The sequence below is a fragment of the Euprymna scolopes genome, chromosome 13 (assembly GCF_053919585.1).
Source record: "Euprymna scolopes isolate OS-2025 chromosome 13, ASM5391958v1, whole genome shotgun sequence".
NCBI lineage: Eukaryota > Metazoa > Mollusca > Cephalopoda > Sepiida > Sepiolidae > Euprymna > Euprymna scolopes.
The window spans coordinates 136,568,792-136,592,499 of NC_136494.1; the positions used below are offsets into that span (position 1 = coordinate 136,568,792).

The 23,708-nt window shown below is 35.8% G+C and overlaps 1 protein-coding gene across 2 annotated transcripts in view; it reads left to right on the plus strand.

Moving 5' to 3' along the window:
• The window catches only part of LOC145292203 (sulfotransferase 1A1-like), a 36,143-nt gene that overhangs the window by 5,447 nt on the left and 6,988 nt on the right, over nucleotides 1–23,708 (plus strand). For both annotated transcript variants that reach the window (XM_080138514.1, XM_080138516.1), the window contains 3 exons: nucleotides 7,535–7,852; nucleotides 19,078–19,175; nucleotides 20,279–20,459. In XM_080138514.1, the coding sequence (XP_079994640.1) occupies nucleotides 7,535–7,852; nucleotides 19,078–19,175; nucleotides 20,279–20,459 (597 nt within the window). The remainder of the gene's footprint in view (nucleotides 1–7,534; nucleotides 7,853–19,077; nucleotides 19,176–20,278; nucleotides 20,460–23,708) is intronic.

Here is a 23,708-nt window from a genome sequence, read left to right on the forward strand (position 1 = left end):
TCCTATTTAAGCGTATTTTATGGATTGGCCTGCTTATATATATATATATATATATATATATATATATATATATATATATATATATATATATATATATACTAGCTGTACCCTGCCACGCGTTGCTGTGGCTCAAATTGGCGCAATGGAAAAAGTTCCAAAATGAGAAAAAGCATGTTTCTTATAGGTTTAAATTTCCATTTTGCATGGGTACACAGTTTTTGTTGTTCCATTTTCTTAGCTAATATAGAGATTTTCCGGTTTGGTGACTCTTGAATATGTAACATAAATTGTCCATGTGAAAAAACAGTCAGTGTGTAACTGTAAGGCCCACAATTGTAAAGATTGTTCCCTGTGCTTTGTTGATGGTTATTGCAAATGACAATAAAATTGGAAAGTGCAATTTGCTAAAGTGTAATGATGTATCCGGTGGAATCATAGGAATGCATGGAATGAAGATATATTCATCTGTGAAAGGTCCTGTTAATATTGTTGTTTCTATGATATTGTTTGTTAATTTTTTTTTTACTGCAAGCTATGTGCCATTGCAAAGCTTGGATTGGTTTATATTTCACAACATGATAATTAGTACACCAAATTTCAGTTGCAATACATGCGGTGGCATCCCTGGCAAATATAACTGTTGGATAATTAACCACTTTATCTGCTTTCACAACAGTGTCGATGGATTTGTATTTGACTACCTCACTTGGAATTTTACATTTAATTATAGCGTTAAGTTCATGGGCATCTTTGTATTGACCTGCAAGAATAGCTCATTCACTCAGTCAAATGGAATTCTTATAATTTGAATATCTGCAAAAACCTTTTAAACTAACTATTCTTTTGATGAAATAAAATTACAGAAATTACAGAAGTTAAAAGTCAAAGAATTTTGCTCTTAACTCTGATCAGCTGGCACTTTTTCGTACCCAATTTCCCACAAGTGATGCAAAAGTTTTTTGTGCGGATCGAACAGTCTGCAACTGTACATGCATATTTTGAGTTAAGTTTAATGTCTTCACATGGAACAAAAAAGTAGAGTATTTGAGGCAAGCATTTATTTCTCTGCTGGTGTTGATTGAAGAATAACAGGTAACATTTGTCTGAAATCTCCTGCAAGCAATATTACTGCATTCCCAAATGGTCTGAAATTGCCACGCAAATCTTGCAAGGATCGACCAAGAGCCTCAAGTGATTTTTTGCGTACCATTGTGCATTCATCCTAAACAATAAGTTTGCATTTCTGCAATATTTTTCCCCATATTGGATGTTTTGGAGATGTCGAACATGAGATTTTTGAAAAATTGAATGTTTTAAAGTAGAATAAATAATTCTTCTACTTGGCGGCAACGTCAGTAAATAAAATATATTACGTGCGGGGTGAGGTGGGAGACTAAGGGAGCGACTATTATTTTTTTTTCTACTGGTCGCCATGGAACTCAACGCCTAAGGAGTACCAAAATGTAATTTTTTTGTCAAATAAATAAATTTCAAGCAATTTTTGCAATAAATAATAGATAGCAACTTCGTTAATTTTACGACTCGCCCCAGCATATTATAAACACCCTAACTTCCCCATGTTAAGAACGGCTTTCGAGGTTTATGGAAGGGCGTTTTTTTTAACATGGGGGTAGGGTGTTTATAATACGTTGATGCATGTCGTAAAAATGAATCAGTTTAGAAAAAGTTAAAACAAACTTTTTTATGTAAACAATGCCGTGAAAATAAACTAAACAATTAAAACGTAATGTTTCATGAGTGAAAAGCCTTAACATAAATAAAATTAAAAAAATTGGTAAGTACATAAATGAATTTAAATTTTTAAAATATGGGATTATTATTATTATTATTATTATTATTATTATTATTATTATTTTGTATGTGTGTATCTGTGCTAATGCAGAGAAAATCGTTTTCCACGTTTAATTAAAGTTTTATGATATGTTTTTATTCAATTGTAAGGTTAAAGTACAGAATAGGTACAAAACACCCTCCCTTCCCCATGTTAAGAATGGCTTTTTAAATAATAACATTATTATTTCAGCACGGATCACTCTCTGCATGAGTAAGTTTTTTTTTATTACTTATCGAGTTAACAGAGAATGAAATCTTTCGTCAATTCGTGGCTGTGAAATGAATCGAACCGGAAGTTCAGTTTTATCAACAGAACAGATTCGCAGTAACGGTTAAAAAAATATATTTATTTTATGTAATATTTTAATAATTCGCGAGGTAAATTTATTTCAATAACATAAAAACATACCTCGACTCTAAAGATGGGTTGTCTGAAAATTTCAAATAAATTGGTAACATAGAAATAGGGTTTTATTCGTTTAGAACGAACCAACATTTACATTTATATATATATATATATATATATTAACGTTTAAAAAGGATAAGTGGAGTCATTATTAAATTATGAGAAAGATCAATGGGGAAAAAACTAGACAAGAGAAAAATAGTCAAAACACTATTCGACTAAACAAAAAAAAAGTACCTCGAGGAAACTTTCGACCGACACTTTTCAAGAGATGACGTCGGTAGCGATTAAAATAAAATAATTTACATATAATTGAAAATTATGCGTAAATTGTTTTATTGTCCCGAGTTCTGAAATATGGACGATAAATCACGGGTTATTCATTCATTTAATTCGTCCCGTGTAGTTTTATTTATTTTTTGTTTCACTCCTCTTGCCTCCATTTTCAATTATGTGTAAATTGTTTTATTTTAATCGGTACTGATGTCATCTCTTGAAAAGTGTCGGTCGAAAGGTTCCTCGAGGTTCTTTTGTTTTTAGTCGAATAGTCTTTTGACTATTTTTCTCCTGTCTAGTTTTTGTAGTCCCCCCTTGATCTTCATCATAATTCTAATAATGACTCCATTTATCCTTTTTAAAACTTTAGTAAAATTTTGTACCACTAAAAACCTTTATATATATATATATATATATATATATATATGTATATATATGTGTGTGTGTGTGTGTGTGTGTGTGTGTGTGTGTGTGTGTGTGTAGAATGAAGCAAAAGCCTTCGCTCATCACGCCTGTTCTGATGTTTTTCGTATCTTCTATTGGTCGTTGACATACGTCTGCAATTTTCTTTTAATACCATTCATTCCAGACAACACACATTATCACTTGGACGTAAGGGGCTACCATTTGCGACCATATTTATGGGGGATGAGCAAGATGTTGGTTTATAGTACATTTAAACTTGTGCATGTCAGTACAGTCAGTCAAGCAGGTAGCGGGAATGGAATTCCAAAATCTAGCTGTCTGAGGGGGAGAAACTATTAGAGTAGAGGTCTTTCCAGCAGTTGGCGATCTCTACTGTGGAAGTTGTTAAGCGGGTTTGTCAGGGATATGTACGTCGAGGAGGAACAAGTGATTTTGACGCATTTATCGAGCAGCATAATTCAATCTTTACAATTTAAATTTTAGTCTCTAATTCTAAATCAGGAAAACAATTATAGTCGCATTCCAAATGCGTCTTACCCTCTCCTTCATCACTTTATCATCTAGATCATTGGTAAGGGGTAAGCTTATATACCTATTTTAGGAATATACATATAGTTATATTCAACACGTTTCGTGGCAGTTATGTGTACTTCTGTAACGTTAACAGTTATTAACACAAACTGTTAACTTTACAGCTGTTATTATTTATATTCCGCACCTTGCTTTCTCTGATCACCTCGGAGTGACCTCGTGACCCTGCACCCGCTGCAATATCCACGATATCTGGCTTGGTATTCACTCAAATGGTAGATAATTCCATTCTTTGTCTAAAATACTTGTTTATTTTTTTTTTTCACGATACACATTTCTATTTTATTTTATAAAGTATATCAAATAGAACTTGTATTCCAAATTTTGACCAGTTGCGGCCATTAACCTTTCGACGATTTATCTTAAAATTGTGGACCGATATGTTCTGCTAGATAATACTGGTATGAACGAAGACGCCCCGCTATTATCATTAAATTGAGTTCAATTTGAATTCTGCTTAATTCGATAATTTATTTATTTTATCGTGTTATATGTAACTGTTTGATTGAATTAATTTATTTTATTGCGGACTATTATTCTCATCTTTCTTAGATGTTGCTTCACGACGTTTCGGCCAATTATTACTCTGGCCTTCGTCAGGTGGTAACCACGACGGGATAGGAACTCGAAATCTCCTAACTACATTATCATCAATTACTGCCATCCATAGTTGGTGTCATCTTACCACATTTTTGACCAAGTAAGCCTCTGACCGTCTTTAGGTAGGATTGAAACCGCTATCTTCAGACAATTTTCACCTGGAATCATAGAAATTCAACGTCTCTATCCACTGCGCCACAGGTCCCGAAGGGGAACCAAGGTTGGATTTTTTGTTTTTTTAAAAAAATCCACCTTTATTTATTATCTGACCTTCCATGGTCAGGTCCGTACCGAATAGTATATATATTAATAAATTGGAATTCATTATTGAGATGCGTATTATTTATTTATTTATTGCGAACTACTCGTATTATCCCTATTTTTCTCTAGATGTTGCTTCACAACGTTTCGGTCAACAATTCCTCTGGCCTTCGTCAGATGGTAACCGTGACGGGATAGGAACTCCGGATCTCTTAACTGCATTCTCAGCAATTACTGCCATCGACATGACATAGTTGTTGTTGTCTCACTACGTTTTTGGCCAAGTAAGTCTCTGGATGGCAGTAATTGCTGAGAATACAGTTAGGAGATCCGGAGTTCCTATCCCATCATGATTACCACCTGACGAAGGCTAGAGGAAACGTCGTGAAACAATATCTAAGAAAGATGAGGATAATAGTCCGCAATAAATAAATTAATAAACAATACTCATCTCAATAATGAATTCCAATTAAATAATATATGTTTGATTGAAGCTGACTTTCGTTGACTACCTATATCCCCCCTCTCCCGATGATTACCATATGGTACTTTCTCCATTTCATCGAAACAATAGACACATAAAAACAGTTCTAGATTGAAAGAGTCGAATAATATGTAATTAAAAGTTTTTCAACTTGTTTGTTTGTACGTATATAAGTTCATACAAACTCTTAATGAATAATGAAGGTGGTATTTAAATATCACTAGCTTGTAACTTTGGGTTGCGTTGGTGCTGCTTCATTAATTACATTAAAATATAAACATTTAATTAAAAACACAATTCTATACTATCCTGATGCAATGATGACCCGGTATATTTAGCCGTGATTACCTTATCGTGTACGCACCAGTTATAAAATATATGTCATATTTTAAAATATTTATAAATCTAAATGAATTACTGTTGTAGGGACTCGTCTCTGCAGTAAAGATGAACTTTTCCTAAACGTAGAAATAAATGAGATGTACGACTATCGCGATAGTCAGTGTACTTTCGTAGCCCACCATCTTGGCGGCACTTACTACAACGGTTACTCGTTGTATATGCTGTTTTTGTTTCAATATATTTTACTTTTTCTAACCCATCTCCGTGTCCATGTTTTTCTTAGTGACCCTTCCAAGGCCGCAACAACTTGGTGACGAGGGATTCAAACTTTCAAAGAGAATACCCATAACAATTGTGTGACATAAGAATTACTTTAATATAGTTTGATATGATGTTGATTCCCAACTTATCAGACTTATCTCCCTTTGGGTTATATCGGAGTTTAGTTCCTTTAATTCTACTGGCCAATGAAAGAATACATTCTTCTCTATGGAAGTCAAAATCTCTAACTGTCTCGTTTTCATGCTTAGCTTTTTTTGACGGATTAGGTTCCATGTTGTAATTAGCTTCTGGATCTGACCTTTATTCCTGATCTGCTCTGGGTAGAATTGAAAATGCTATCTTCACACACTGCTCACTTGGAAACCTAGAGATTAAATGCCTCTATCCATGGCATAGTAGATTGAGGTGTTGAATCTCTATGGTTCCGGCGTCTGAAGCAAGCACGTCTCCAACCATAAAGCTGATAAAGAGAATGACGGTAAATCTCAAATTTGATGTATAATAGTTTGTGATTTTGACGACAATGCAGGATAGTTAGGAAACAATTAATGTCGATAAAATTGCGCACGGGAAAATAATGTCGCTGAAACCCCCTCATCAGTCGGCCTGAGCAGGAATGATCCTCCAGCGACCCATCGTGGGTTATACGAGTAAGTCTTGCACTACTTGATTTATATTATCATACCTAATGGATAGTTCTCCTAAATACCTTCTTCCAGGAACCACACACAGGAAGTATACGAACCACCAATCCACTCTAGGGGTAATAGAAGTTAGTTCTGTAGTATTTTAGTTGATGACAAAGCAATGGAGTTACCAAATGTTAATGTGAAAAAATAGCGCTGTTGAAACCTGAACATCACTCTGTCCCCACTCAAATAGTTTCAGCATGTATAGATGATTGATGACAATGTAACGTCGTTAGAAAATAAGTTAATATTGATAAAGTGGCAGAAGCGGCAAAGAGCATTGTTGAAACGCTATACTTGATCGGCCCAAACCAATACACCTGCTAATTCCCAATCAGTCATAGCCCGACAATCACCCCGGTCGAGAGTAATTTGATGAATAGCATTATCGTTGATTGTTTGCGATAATACAAGGTAGTGAGAAAATAAGTAAGCGTTAATAAAATGACTGAAGGGCAAATAGCACTGTTGAAGCTCTCTAGTATGACGGTGCACACAGGCATGGCCTCAAATACTAACCCACTTTGAGTTAATGACGATAAGTCCTACAAACAATTGATACATACTACAGTGCAATATACTTAGAAAACAACTCAATATTGATAAAATGGTGGCAAGGAACATAGTATAGCCATCAGTCGCCCTAAAAATAAAGCTACAACCACAAAGTCAGTCTGAAATAATACAGGTCAGTCCTACATATTCAAATTCTGTGAGAAAGAGGAAGCAGAAATTTGATCTTAGTTGAGTACTTTCAATATAAATAATGACAAGAAAGATTAGCAACGTCTGTTCTGAGAAAAAATCATAGGTAACAGAAGAGATGTCCTCCACTCCTAGATTGTGAAATGGATTGTTGACAAGAAGTAATGACAAGAAAGTTATCCGAACGGCATTTTTACGTATGTGGGACCAATAAGGAGAAGATTGGGCCAGGAGCCAATTACGTTTTGGGACAAAGATCATCAACAGGCACAGTATTCCTACATTTATGGGAATGGGCACGATAAACCTTGGCTTAATAATCATTGTAATCTCGTGAGTCTGTACCTTACACACACACACACACACACACACACACACACACACACACACACACACACACACACACACACACACACACAGTGAAGACATAACGTTATTATGTAGTAAGCAAACAATGAAATTAAATAATAACTACGTATATTTTAAACGAAATGGACTAATATTCAAGGTATGTATGACTATTAGGATATTATTTACAAAAAATATTTTTCATAGTTGTGTTATAGTAAAAAGTATAAGTCTTAAATTGTGAAAATATTGTTGTGTTTTCTGTTTTAGGAACGCACTGGATGTGGGAAGTGACTAGTATGTTACTAAAGAGTAAAGCTGAGAGAATCCAAGGAGTGAAAGAAGAATTAATGTTTGAATTCGTACCACAATACAAATTTGCAGATATTCCCCCACCACGTGTATTTAATACACACCTACAACCACAATTTCTGCCTAAAACTGTTTTATCTCAGAACAAAATAATATTTCTTGTACGAAACCCGAAAGACGTGGTCGTTTCTTATTACAAACATACATTTGGATTGTATTACAAGGAGTATAATGGAACGTTTCCCAGTTTCTTCGAGATGTTTATGGAAAAGAACCGTAAGTGTGATTTTCTTTTTATTCCATGGTTAAAACAGTCACATGTTAAATTCGACACACTGCTGCCAAAAACTCGCTAATCCAAATCCCGACGTTCTACTATCAAAACTCAATTCAATTTCTCGACGCTATCAAAACTCAACTCTAGAACACGACGCACTGCTGCTAACACTTGCTCTTCTGACATTCAAATCCAAAATCAACCCAGTCTCTGCAAAATCAAGCTTTCAACAGGAAGCATTTCATTTGCATGTTAGGTAACAATATCACAAGCAAAAAAACAAAAAAAGGCGGCTATTTTTTTTTTCTTTTCATTCTTTTATCCACACAGAACTCTACAAAATGCACGAAAAAAAAAACGTTTGTACTAATTTTTTATATTCTTAATTACAAAAGAGCAACGTATTTTGCCTTTTGTATCATTTTAGTTCTTACCTCTATCGATAACGCTAGCATTATTATGGAACTTTTATAAAGTACTAACCTTCAAATCGTGGCGTAGTATTATTGCGTGTAAATTTTTTTATAAGTTCTAGCATTAAACTCTTTATCATTTAGCATCTTGTTATTATGTTCTTATCGAATCTTTTCGAAGTTGTCCATACAACTACTACTAAGTTTCCATGTGTTTTATTTATGCGGTTGATTATTGAGCAAATTGAACTTTAGCATAGACACTAGAAAAACAATCATGCTTCAGATTTGTCTTTGTTTGATCTTTGACCGTTGTAAAATTTTAACAATGCGTATTAGACATCAATTATTAAATATTTCCTCGAGTTTCAGTTTCTGCAGAATATTTTAGATTCCAAGAGGGTATAATATAGGAACAACCTTTGATTTGAAAATTAAAATATTTCAGATTTGCATTAAATGCCATCCATATTTATTAAACACTAATTAAGCAAGAATTCTTTAATTTTAATTTATTATTAAGACCGCTTAAGCTTATGTTTTAGATTTTAGACATTTTCTATAGTTTTAAAAGCATGTAATTTATTTTTATTAGAATTGGAATGACATTTTATTTTGATTTTAGTTTTCGTAAGAAGATATTAAAGTGATGCAAAACTTTTCATAGAATTCATTCTATCAGTCATTTTACTATGACTGATTTTTTAATTTTTATATTTCATATATTGATGTTTTAGTTTCATACATATATATTTTTCATTCGAAATTTATTTATTCTATTTCTTAATATGTTGATATATCAGTTTAAAGTATATCTAATTTTGAATACAGTAATAGTTCAGTTTCGTCTTTATATAGAAGATCTCTTAAGAAGTCCTGGGCCTAACATATAGATTGGGACAATAAAAAAACCCATATGCATTTTATAAAGTGCTATCCTTCAGATGGTATGTGTAAAAATTTGAGTCGACTCGTATTATTAATTTACAATTTACAGTTATCTGAGTGAATGAATTATTGAAAAATTCAAAACAATAAAAAAAACCCGGAATATTGTTCATGTTCACGTAAGTACGCATGGAAATGTACAACTGACCGATGCCTTATGTGCATAGACGCATACCTTAAAGTATGACACCCCAATATAGTCTTCCGCCTAAACTGATCGATAATACCCCAAAAAACAAATACCCCAACTTAGAACAATAACTACAGCACTCAATCCCCATATAAACCACCTCAAACTCATCCCCAAAATCTATAAACATGGCTACCTAAGATCACTATCCCGGGTACGTGGGCGTTTATTAATGCGTATTTAAGTATATGCGGATGAAACCTGTGCCCATATTTACAGCATGTCACGCTATATATCTGTATGTATATGCGTGCGCACATATCGGTGCGTGAGTGAGTGTGGGTGTGTATCTTTGAAGGTGTATATAACGAGAGCATATGTGTGTGCATATGTGTATGCGTGTATGCATGTATATCTGTGTACATGCATACGTATGGGGACGTGCATCTGTGGGTATATATATGTATGCGGAGGTGAACGCCGGTGCTCCCGTGTGAACCCACATCTAACCATAAACACCCCCACTAATGAAAATGAAAATATTATGTATCTGACCCTGGGAATGAGTTTATGCTCATATCTATGTATAATCATGTCTACATCGAACGAAAGTATTGCGCCTATGTACCCACAGATGAACTTAGATTTACATCTATGTAGACGAATATGTCTATACCAATAACAGTCTGTATATCTGGGTGTGTATGTGTGTGTATACACACACGTGTAAATCCACGTGTGCGTCCGTGTGTGCATGGGGTACCGATGCATATGTGCACGTATCTATGTATACGTGTGTGGGTGTGAGAGTATATGTGCCCGCTGCCTGCTGTCCACATACGTGTGTGAGAGCGTGCAGCTGTATATATGTCGATGTATGTGTTCACGAGTATTATGCGTAGGGGTGCAAGTATGTCTGAATCAATATGCGCATGTAGGCCCGTGTATACGCTTCCTTGGGTGTATGGGTGTCGATGTGTGCGTGTATCTTACGCACATGTACCCAATTTAGCACCTTAAGGAAAATTTGACGTCAGCGTGAGCGGCGCGGGTGTCTATGCATGCATGCATGCGCGCATATGTGCATATATTTGCACGCCAGGGCGGAGATGTATGTGTACATGTGAACGCTTCTTTAAGTATATATGTGTATACGTGCGAATGTGTGTGTTCGTGCGCGCGGCCGCTAGCTAACACTCTCCAAGCAATTAACAACAAATAAAAACCAAATAAATAAACCGAATCATAGCCCCCCCCGCCTCCGAACCTAAGCGAACACCCAACAGGTCAATACATACTTATCAAGAAATCATCTCACCAACAAGACGCCAAAAACTTAAACATTAAGACTCGAATTTTAAAGTAACCCCCTCCTCCTACCCCCACATATCACCCTCCCCCTTCCAAGTATTCCTATGCCCTCAGCCACACCAGAAATGGACTTCCCAGACCCTCCCTCACAACCACCTAAGGTCCTCAAACTCCAAAACTAAAACATTACCGACATACCAAACACCCCCTTCCCACCTTTCCCCCTTGTTCCCTTCCTCTTTTTCCCGCTCTTCTCGCACCCCTCCCCTGACATCATTCACTCTTTCATCCCATCATAACGAACATTTCTGTAAAAGTCTGAGGAAGCTACAGACGGCCAAAAAACGGCCGGGTAGCTGAAACAATAATGTAACTTAACAGAAAGGTACGGTAATAAAAAATAAAACTTATATATATATATATATATATATATATATATATATATATATATATATATATATATATATATATATATATATATAAATTTGAATCTTTTGAAAACTTTAGGTGTCAGGAAAATGATAAATTCATTTTTATGTCCTTTTGTTGGTGTTGTAAGTCCAATATTTCGTTAAAAATAGCTTTATCAGGGTTGTTAGTCAGTTCGTAGTTTTTTTTCTTCATTTTGTTGTTATAGAGGAAGAAAATTCTGGAGAAGAAATTTAAAAGTATGAGCTGTACATTTTTGACGTGTGCGTTCGCTCCAGTTTCGAGCAGGAATATGAAATAAGAAAATAGTTGCACACTATTTGAAGACACTTGTTTTGAATATAAATTTGAATATTTTGAAAACTTTAGGTGTCAGGAAAATGATAAAATCATTTTTATGTCCTTTTGTTGGTGTTGTAAGTCCAATATTTCGCCAAAAAATAGCTTCATCAGGGTAGTTAGTTAGTTCGTAAATTTTTTTTATCATTTTCCTGACACCTAACGTTTTCCAAATATTCAAATTTCTATTCAAAACAAGTGTCTTCAAATAGTGTGCAACTATTTTCTTATTTCATATTCTTGCTCGAAACTGGAGCGAACGCACACATCAAAAATGTACAGCTAGTACTTTTAAATTTCTTCTCCAGAACTTTCTTCCTCTATAACAACAAAATGAAGAAAAAAAAAAACTACGAACTGACTATCTACCTTGATGAAGCTATTTTTAGCGAAATATTGGACTTGCAACAACATTTTAAAATATTCAAATTTATATATATATATATATATATATATATATATATATATATATATGGCGTGTCTAAAAAGTCACTGAAGGGTTGAACATGTAATTTTACTATAATGACCATTTGTTAATCTATTTGAGATATTTTACAGATAATATTTTGGAAAGTAATTATAGATAAGTATAGCATTGAACAACGAACGCAAGTTGTGAAATTGTTTTACCAAAATCAGGGGGGGGGGGCTATAGTTTTTAGTCAAAGAGCTTATCAACGGTATTTTTATGTAAGAGATAACCCAAGTCACAAGTCTATGATAACAAACCCCAAACCCTGCAAGAATTGAAAGAAAACACCAGGAACGAAATAAGGGAGTTAAATCGCAATCCAGAGATTCTGCAATCTGTCGTGAATAATGTTTTGGAAAGAGCACAAATATACGAAGCTGAAAATGGGCAACATTTAAAAAACATAAATCATTTCATAAATAAAGATTGTTTGAATTTTGCATTTTTCTAATGTCTTAGTCAGATTGCGTCAAAATCACAGAATGATATCATACAAAATATTTAAGTTCAAAACCCTTCAGTGATTTTTTGGACACCTTGTATATAAAAGTATTTTTTTTTATTAATTTTTTTTCTTTAATTTTGTGATTTCTTTCATTTTGTGAATTCCTCTTTTAGTTTTTCTGCATTGTTTTCAGAGATCTTGGCAATAGAGTGCTTTTAGTTTTATTTATTGTTTTTTTCTATTTATTTCCGTTATGCATTTGCTTTCTGTTCATTTACTTAGTTTTGCTATATTATTTCATTTTTTCCTCTTTTTCTTATATTATTCATATATTAGTAAGAGCGTTAGCATTTTTAATATTAATCATTTTTAATAATACTGTGTATTATTATTTTTTAATAATACTGTGTGTTATTATTTTTGGATATTAAATTGCTTTGAGTTTATTTTGATTTTTTTTATTTATGTATTTATTTCTAGTCATTTTATTTACTCCATATGTGTATATACATATACACATATACATACATGCATATATACAGGTTCATATATACACTTAATAAATATAAAAATATATATATATATGTCTGTATGTATATATGTATGCATAAAATAGACAAAAAATAAAAAAAATAAATAAAAGCATGACCACCCCCCCATTCCCAACATACACACAGAACGTCCACCATATCTTTATGTACCTAGAATTAAAGTCTGCTAGCTTCCCATTTTCGATATGACCTGGAGAAGGATAGGTCGCATTTTCCAGACTCTTAAGCTAAGGTTAAAAAATGTTTCTATCTAACTTTTTGAAATCTATTTTGTGCTAATTACCGATAACTGTTTTCTTATTGCAGCTTTGACTTAAAAACCCGTAACTTACTTTTACCTATCTTGTCTTGCTTTTTTTTTTTGTTCTGAAATCTTTTTTTGTCAAATATGCTATTAACCAATGTTGTCTTGTTACATGTAAAACGAAAAAAAAAAGTCACCCATGAAAACGAGAACCTTCCAAATTAAAACCTTGAACTATTATCTAAACTCAAATGTAAATTAATACAAAATTAAGTCGATTTCACCAATTGATAAAAGTTCATTATTGGATTTTAATTATAAGGTGAAGCTTGAATGATTAAAACTCTAGATAGATAACCCCTAAAAAATCCCCACATGAATATGGGAGGGAGATTATCTTCAAACAGCGTCCTGAATTGATAATGGAGCACCAGACTTCTACTAATTAGATATTAATAAGTCCCTCGTACCTATTCCATTAAAAAAAAAAATTATCTAAAAATTTTATTTTTTATTTTTAAATGGAGAGTAGATAATGCAGTGGATGTGTTATCGACAGCTCCAGTAACTCTCGCTTCTCCTTTTTTGTCCCTCAGTCCTCATTCAAATGAGTGATTTTTCTGACAAAGGATGAAGAAAAAGCTGCTTTCCAGGTCGGTAGTACTTTGTGACCAGTAGTCTGAGATGTCGGAAATTTTTCTGTCTCTGTCTATCCTTGTGGCCATGTCACTAGTAAGGGTGCTGGAGGTAAACGTTTTGTCTGGGCTGACGTTATCTGCCTGATAGTCAGGGACCCGAACCTTGGATTAACCACTAAAGAGGCTGTCCTATCAGCAGGTGCAAAGTACTGGGGCTGCTGTATTGCCATTTGGTGAATGGATTCTAGACCATACAGTAGTCTCTGGTGGGGCCTGTAGATGTCATACAAGTGGGTAATTGTTACGGCTTTACCTTATGTGCTACAAAAAAAATCCTGTCTTTTTCTCTCTTACTTTCCCTCTCTATACTGCTCTAACCAAGTATGCCGACCTGTTCTACAAATCCCAAAACCTTAACATGAAATATTTCCAGAAAAAAAACATATTATTTCTAAGCGAAACTGGAATAGGGCCGACCACTTCCCTAAATGAGTTCATAATTAACGGATACTCTAACTTAACATCTAAATCTGATCCCCAAGATAGCCATGAGCACGGAATATGTGTCTACATAAAAGATGGCTTCCCGTGTGGCAGGGATATCTCTAGAGAAGATCCTAATTTACCTTATATGTGCTTCCGGGTTGCACTTGCTTACACCACTGCATTTATATTTGCCCTTTATCGGCCCCATAACAGCGGAGTTACTATCTTTAAGAGTATATCTGAGAAAATAGACCACATCCTGTCTGCACATCCCTCGGCTAACATTCACATTTGTGGTGACTTCAACGTCCATGAAGTGGAATGGCTGACCCACTCATATAAGACAGATGATGAGGGGAGGTTCTGTCATGATTTTGCCATTGCTTATGACCTCCCTCAGATTGTTCGCAAGCCCACCTGTGTGCCCGATACTACCGGTCAGTATGCAAGCCTTCTAGACTTTTTTCTCTTAACTTCCCCTGAGCTATGTTCATATTCCGTTCATTCTCCTCTAGGATCCTCCGACCACTCCGTCGTATCAGTTAAGATATAAACGAAATGTAAGAAGTCCCCGGACGTACCCCTCCACCGTACTGTATATCGATACTCCATGGCTGACTGGGATAGCTTCCGTACATTCATATATGATCTATCTCTGCATTCCATGTGTAAAAAGGATGTGTGCTCTATAGTATCAGACCTGACTGAATGGTTAATTGTAAGCATAGACCGATTCATACCATCTAAAAAATTCCAACAAAAACCTAACAGTCAGCCATGGTTCTCCCCAGAATGTGCTGCTGCCATCGTGCACAGAAATCATTTTTTCCATAGCTACCAACGTAATAGATGCACTGAGACTAAAGCTGCTTTCAGGAACGCCAGTAACCACTGTAAAAGAGTAATAAAAAATGAAAGAGAGCTATATGCTCAGTCCGTTAAATCCAAAGTAGCTGATCAGCGGCTTGGTTCCCATCGACGAAACGTTGCATCCCTCTGCCTGTACTACAAATATTTTAATGGTGCATGGTCTGACGAACTGCAGACACTTGTGCCCCCACAACGTAGACACCCTCGACAAACCTGACAGGCAGCTAAATCCCACCCCCACACAGTAGAGATCCCTAGATGTAAAAGATCTTTCTACTCCAGTAGTTTCTTTCCCAGAACCGCTAAACACTGGAATTCCATTCCAGGTCCCTGCTTCCCTAACTGTACTGACATGCAGGAGTTCAAGTGTAACGTGAACCGACATCTTGCTGCCCAAATCCCAACATAGTGCCCCAGTAGTTGCTGCCCCCTACACGAAAGTGGCAATGTGCCTTGTTTGGGGTGAAAATGAAAAAAAAAAAAAATAAATAACTAAAAGAAATAACAAATAGGATCCTGAACAGAAGTGTGTGTTCTATCCCAACCATTATCAATGGACAAGAGGTCATCTCGTCAGCATCAGACAAGGCCAAACTATTTATCAAGAACTTTGCAGCTAATTCTACTCTATGCGACAAAGGCCATCAACCCCCCATATTTCCTCCTATAACACAGAACACGCGAGGTAACATACAAGTATCTGTGCATGAGGTCGCCAAGCTAATCAAGAACCTTGATTCCAGTAAAGCAACTGGCCCTGACGGCATCCCAATTATAGTGTTAAAAAAGTTTCAACCAGAACTTGCTCCTATACTTACAAAACTGTTTAAGCGCTGCCTTAAGGAGAAGTACTTTCCAACATCCTGGAAAACCTCATCAGTATGCCCCGTACTTAAGAATTCAGGTGATAAGTCATCTCCCTCTCAGTACAGACCAATAAGTCTCCTGTGTTTGATGAGTAAGTTGCTGGAATCCATATTAAATAGAGAAATAGGCAACGACCTCAGCAGAAATAACCTTCTTATTGACACGCAATATGGTTTCCGTTCTGCAAGATCTACCACAGATGTGCTAACAGTTATATCTCATAGGATTAACGAATCTCTTGACAAAGGCTTCCTTTCTAGGGCAATTGCTCTTGACATATCAAAGACCTTCGACAAGGTATGGCATGAAGGCCTACTTCACAAAATTTCCAGCTACGGTATAACTGGAAATGTTTTCTCAATCATTAAATCATTTCTCGCTGATAGGCTCATAAGAGTAGTGGTCAATGGACAAAAATCAGATGCCTGCAGTATTAATGCTGGAGTTCCTCAGGGGTTCATTCTAGGCCCAACTCTCTTCCTGATCTACATCAATGATCTCCCTAAACACATACTTAAATCATTCATTGACATCTATGCTGATGACACGGCCATCTACGGTAACACATCAAAGGCTGTAAATGACAAAGTTCTCTCTGATTCTCTCTCCTCTCATCTCGAGCACGTAGTTCAGTGAGGGAAGACGTGGCTTGTTACCTTTAATGCATCTAAAACCAAACTCCTATCTCAACGTTCTGATCCCCATCTGGCATCAATTGAAATGGATGGCTCTTGTCTAGGAGAAGCCCATGTTTTGACAAGCTTCTGGGCTTGACCTTTACTCCTGATCTGCAATGGAGCACGTACATCAAGTCTGTTGCCAAGGTCGCTGGAAAGATGGTGGGATCCTTCTACCGCTCCAAGATAATAACTATCATGTCGACTTGTTTTTCCTTGTGATTTTTTAGTTCCGTTTGATGACATTTTTGACTTCATAAGGAAATGGTGGCCAATAATATAAGATAACCCAAACTGCCTGGTTGTTTACTATGAAAAAGCTTCACGGGTAAGTAAATATCACAGAACATGGGTTAATCGGAAAATAATGACGTGAAAAACAAACAATTACTTCTCAATTTAAAAACATCTTACGTAAACAGACGTCTGTAACATATGTTGCAAAAATAGTCTTCTTCTGGAATGTGTGAGGGGACATAACTCTACTCTCAAAATCTCTAAATACCATAGAAGCTAAGGTTGTTCAGAAAATAAATGCCAACCTCAGTAGCATTCACTACTGATGCAATTCTCTATCTATATAAAAGCCAAGTACGTCCAAGGATGGAATACTGCTGCTATATTTGGGCAGGAGCTGCTAAAAACAGCCTATCCTGCCTTGACAGAGTACAAAATAGACTTCGTGGCTTAGTGGGGGATGCTCTTTTCTCTTCCCTGTAACCTCTCTCCCACAGAAGAGACGTTGCGAGCCTATCTTTGTTTTATCGTTATTTCCATGGCAGGTGCTCGTCTGAGCTCCCATCTCTGGTCCTCCCTCATCAATCTTTCACGAAAAACACCCATCTAGCTGAAACCACTGTCAAAAATTTTCCCTACTCTTTATCTGTGCCTAAATCAAAACGTAGATTCCATGAACAAAGCTTCTTTCTTAGAACTGCACACCTGTGGAACTCTGTTCCGTCTGCCAGCTTCCCACCTGACTACAACCTGGATGTCTTCAAGTCCAACATAAACAAATTCCTGATGAACCGCCCTCTTAAGCAGACACTTTATTAAATCTCAACACTAACGTACTGTACATGCAATAACCCTTACCCCTGAGTGGCTTCCGGGCCTTGATAAGTGGTGACCATCTTGTAAAAAAAAAGAAGATACACATGTATATACATATACATTTATTTATTAGTATATTTACATATATATATTTCTTTCTATTTACCTACCTTAGATCGTCTCTGATCTAATTAAATAGAGATTGTGATAGTGTTTCCCCCATGCACAATTTGCTACATATATATATATGTGCATATACACACATGTGCGTGTTAAGAAGAGTTTCTCCAACAGTTTTAAGCCTTTTCTATATGTTTTTGTGAAATATATACTCCTAAATAACCTACTCGCATCATATATGCATATACATATAGGTACACACATAGGTACACCCCCTACACATACATATGCGCACATGCAGATATGTATAAACACACCCATATACACATATATTGTCATATATTGTATCCTTGTAAATGTGTTATTCTAACTATTATGCATAAATTTGTGTGAGATCAGATGTAAAAGGTTCAGAAGAGGACGGGATGGTGTAGATATATCAGAAGGGTAGGATGGTGTTAGGAATGTTGCTGCTATAATGCAGGTTAGTAGTTGTAATAAAAGGTGTATTCACATATGCACATGCATACACACACATATATATATACACACATACATATGTATATATAAGCATACACATGGCACAACAACAATAATAACAACAATCTAGGAATGGTTAGCAGTTACATAATAGAGGAAGAGTTGAGTTCAAGTCGGTTGTTGATGTTTGAGATGAAAAGAGTTTCCGATATCCTTAAGTTGCTAAGGTTTCGAACTGAAGCATGGATGCTGATATGGATATTTCGATGGGTATTGTTGCATGGTGTGATGTGTTTGTACAAGGAGGAAATACGTGTGTTCAGATGTTCCTTGATGCGTAGGTGTAACTGTTTGGTGGTACTGCCTATGTAAGAATTGTTACATTTAGCACATTGTAGGTTATAGACAACATTGGTGCATAAGCATAATCCTGAGTTAGAAATTGAGCAAGGGTTCAAGGAGTAGGTTTCGGGTGTGTTGGTGTTGTGTTTTTTTGCAGAGATGCTGTCGTAGGGAGGTACCAGTGTGGGTGAGTTGGATGTCTATTTTCTCACTATGAATGGCCTTGCAGATTGTGGTGGAGATTCTGTCGTTGAGGAAAGGTGGTTTAAGGAAACTTTTATTTATGTTTATGTTCTTTTTTGTTGTTGAGGCAGAATATATTTTAGTTTATCATTTTATAAAGTTACTTTTAACTAACGAATGCTAGAATAACTATCATGTCGACTTGTTTTTCCTTGTGATTTTTTAGTTCCATTTGGTGACATTTTTGACTTCATGAGGAAATGGTGGCCAATAGTAAAAGATAACCCAAACTGCCTGGTTGTTTACTATGAAAAAGCTTCACGGGTAAGTAAATATCACAGAACACGGGTTAATTGGAAAATAATGACATGAAAAACAAACAAACAAACAATTACGTAAACAGACGTCTGTAACACGTGTTGCAAAAATAGTCTTTTTCTGAAATGTGTAAGGGCACATAAATCTACTTTCAAAATCTCTAAAAACCACAGAAACGAAGACTGTTCAGAAAATAAATGCAAACCTCCATGACATTCAAGTGTTCAGTTCGTGCGTGACCCATTTTGACTTTTCACCTCTACAGTGTTCATCAAATAGTTAAACACCGTTGAAATATTGACATCAAGTGCTGTATGCATTTCTTTGACATTTTTTACTTTGGTTTTGTTCAACAATTGCTTTCAAATATTTACTTCCAATAGTAAAGGGTGATTTTAAAGGTAGGGCACATTAAATTAAAATAAATCACAGAAAAATATTTTTATCATGCAAATATGTGGTTTATTCCAAAAATTGATTTTTTGGCATTTCTAATTTAAAAATTTAATTTCAGGCATATGGCCCATGCGGCTAATGCGTATATGGCGTAATCTAGAGGTCCAATTTTCAAAAACTCTACGCATTAAATTAGGCTGCAATCGTCCAAGTGGTCTATTGTATCTGGTTTATCAGCCTGGACATGGGACTTTACATATCCCCAAAGAAAATAATTTAATGAGATTAAATCGCACGAACAAGGTGTTAAGTTGACAGATCCATTTCATGAAATTATTCTTTCATCTAATGTTTCAAAATGATTTGAAAAATAAATTGCCACAGTTGCAAAGGTGTCAGTTTCTTCACGATGAATTGCCAAACAAAGTTGAACTCAAAATAACTGATCATTGCCAAATCTGTAATTAAAGAAAATAGACTTCTCAATTTAAAGTTTGCGACTTTAAAAAAAAGCTAGAAAGTGGTTCATAGTCACTTTCTGGTTTCGATAGTTTATAATTCAGAAACCTAGCATTTTTAGATCTGTGATTAAAAGAACCATTTTCATTATTTTCATATATAGAACATAATACCGAAGTTATTTCATAGATTTTCCAAACACCTGCATGGCTGCATATAATTATTTTATTTATTTATATTCTTATTCATTTTAGAATTTGCAGGAAACAGTGTGTAAAATAGGAGACTTTTTGGGTCGAGCCCCAAATCCTGAATTGGCCGCAGCCATTGCCGAATTGTGCACCTTCGATAATATGAAGAAAACTAAAACAGTTACGATGAACAACAAAACCGAAAAGGAATTATGGAAACCAAACTATTCATTCTATCGGACAGGTAAAGTTCAAAACCCAACTCACGTGGCCTACAACATTTATTTTTGCTTTCTTTTATCGACCTAAAAATGAAGAACTCCTGTTATAAAATCGGTAAAGTGCAACAACACACCTTTACTTGTAAAGTAAAAATTGTATTTATTTTTTTACTGAAAATGAAGTTATGGAAACCAGCTCATTATTCTTTGTCACATCTGGGCTTAAAAAGGATTTAAAAAGAGTCGTCAACCTAACAGGTCCCGTAATAAAAATGTCCCGCAATTAAAAAGGAGTCGTCAACCTAATAGGTCCCGCAATAGCAACCAAACTCCAACCTCTGTTCCATCGCCGAAATGTTGCATCTCCGTGCCTATTTTACAAGTATTTTAATAGAATGTGCTCTGACAAACTCAAAGCACTTGTAACCCCTCGACGTAGACAAACCCGCCAAGCAGCAAAATCCCACCCCTACACTGCAGAAATCCCTAGATGCTGTAAAGCTTTCTACTCAAATAACTTCTTCCTTCGATCTGCTAAACTTTGAAATTGCCTCACGGGTCTTAGCTTCCCTGACTGTACTGATATGCAGAAGTTCAAGTGTTATGTGAATATACATTTCGTTGCCAACTCCCTACATAGTATCTCTGTAAATTTACTCCCAAATAGTAGCCCCTTACAACAAAGTGGCATTGCACCTTTTTTTTGGGTGAAATAACAGTAAAGTTAAAATTAAAAAAAAATTGATAGAATAAAACGATTCCCTAAACAAATATAATATCCAACACTTAATAATTTATCCATTGTTAATTATTATTAGTTTAGAAATTCAACTAAAAATGTAGATCTAAAATAATCTATTATATAAATCTCACCTGTCTGTTTAAATGTATGTATATATGTTTGTATGTCTGCCTAAAACTTTCGACAGAGGCGACGGATTTTCACAGATCAGTATCGTTTTGAAGCTCAACCCTTCAGACAACAAATATCGAAAAATTGGCTAAAAACATTAATTCCTTCATGCTCAACTGGGAACTTTTCTACAGGGAGGGCTCGCTTTTTTCACCGATATTTTCGAAAGTCATCCTCTCTTTTCAATTGACTAGCCTTAATTTAAACATCCGTCACTTCCTGTTTGGCGATGGGTACAACAGCAAAGACGTCACGTTTTTTTTCCTGTTCTTTTCCTCCTTCGTGGAGCAGGTTCAAGCCTGCCTGCCTACTACCACTTTTTTTTCTCAACACACACCTCCAAACACCCGGGCAACGCCAGGCACCCAGGCTAGTCATTTTCTAAAAGAATACATTCTTTGTTGAAACTATTGATTTTCTTTTTTCTTTTTACTGTTTTCCGCCTAAAAAAGACACAGTGACACTTAGACATAAGGGGTACTATTTGGGTCACTGCAAAAGGAAGTTGAGCAACGAAATGTCTGTTCACATTACACTTGAACTTCTGCATTCCAATACAGTCAGAGAAGCAGTGACCCGGGAGGGAATTCCAAAGTCTAGCAGTTTAAGGGAAGGAACTATTAGAGCAGAACGCTTTCTAGAGTCTAGGGATCTCTACAATGTAGGGTGGCGTTTTACTGCTTGTTGGGAGTATTTATGTAGACCGAGTACAAGTGATTTTCTTTTATTTGAGCACATTCTATTAAAATGCTTGTAAAATAGGCATAGGTATGCAACATTTCGGCAATGAGAGAAGGGTTGGAATTTTGCAAATAGTATGGGGCCTATTGAATTGAAGACTCCTTTTTGGGTCAATTCTAAAAGAAAAAGATTACTGGTAAATACACCAGCTCAAGTGCGGAAACAATACTCCATGCATGGGCGAATGATGGCGTTGTAGAGATATAGAATACTCTCAGGAGTGAATAATTTTCTAGCACAGTAGAGAGAACCCACATTCTTCACAGCAGCCTTGGTAATGACCTCAATCATTTGTTTTAATTCATGTTCCCTGTGAATGTTGAGCTGAGAAGTTTGAATGTAGAACTTTCAGGTAGCATATTTTTACTGATGGTAATCAGTGGTTGAGAAAATGTTTGTAATTGTTAAAAGAAAAAGCCTTAGTCTTGCCATCAGTGAATGTTACCATCTATTTGCATCGCCATTCCACTATAGACTGGAGGTGATTCACTCAGTTTTCAGTATTGATTTAGATATGTGTTCATTCGTTTTCATCTCGTGTCTATTATAGAGGGTGGTAAACCCGCATTCATATCATGTTGAAGTTTTCTTTTGCCTAAGAACGATTTGATTATATTATTTGTCCAGTTATATCATATGATTTAAGTTTCATGAGAAGACCTTCGTACCCTGTCAAAGGCCTTAAATATATCTAGTTACTACGCTTGCCTCTTCTGCCTTATCCAGTGCATGGTATATACATATACATATACATATATATACATTCAGATATTACAGCTAGGATATCTGCAGTAAAACTAGCTTGCCTGAATACATACTGTCGATTTGAAAGACGTTTAGTATCTATGAGGTGGTAAACTAGTACTTGGTTAAGGACTCAAAGAATTTGGTGAAAAGAGGAAAGAAGCTAATCAGCATGTCTCACTTCTAGATCTATTTCTGACCGCAGTTCCCAATGATAGTGTAACGAATGCCCATAGTCACTCGGGAATGCTGATCATGCTGTGATAATGGCAGAAATCGCTCTAAATTCTCCATCCAAAACTGAAGAGCCATTGCTCAAAACGACAAGGTATTATAAGAAGGCTGACTGGGAAGCCAACGGGGATCTTATCAGAGATGCCCCATGTGGACATATCTGTTCTCTTCCCACTGAACAGTGTGCAAATGAACCCACGGAATGGTTCAAAATGGCAATTGAAGCACATGTTCCCACGCAGAAATTCTATAGTAAACAGCACTCTCCCCAATGGTTGACTTCTACTTGTGCAGCTGCCATTGCTCAAATACCGCAGATTTAACCGACATAAGTCCAGTACAAACAGACAAAAGTTTATAGAAGCTACAAATAATTGTAAGAAATAAATAGCAACAGCTAAGAGAGAATATACCGAAACCACCAGAAAATGCATCGAAATTAGGAACTCATGATTTCTGGAAAATCTACAACAGTGTAGTAAATAATGGGCAATTGACAATTCCCCGACTATTCAACAATCATGAGGTTGTTTGCATGGCAACCGAGAAGGCTAACATGCTTGCCAGTTGGTTTGCTTAAAACTCCACATTGGGCCTAGCAAACCATTTCCTCCCTGACTTGCCATTGTGGACTGATGCC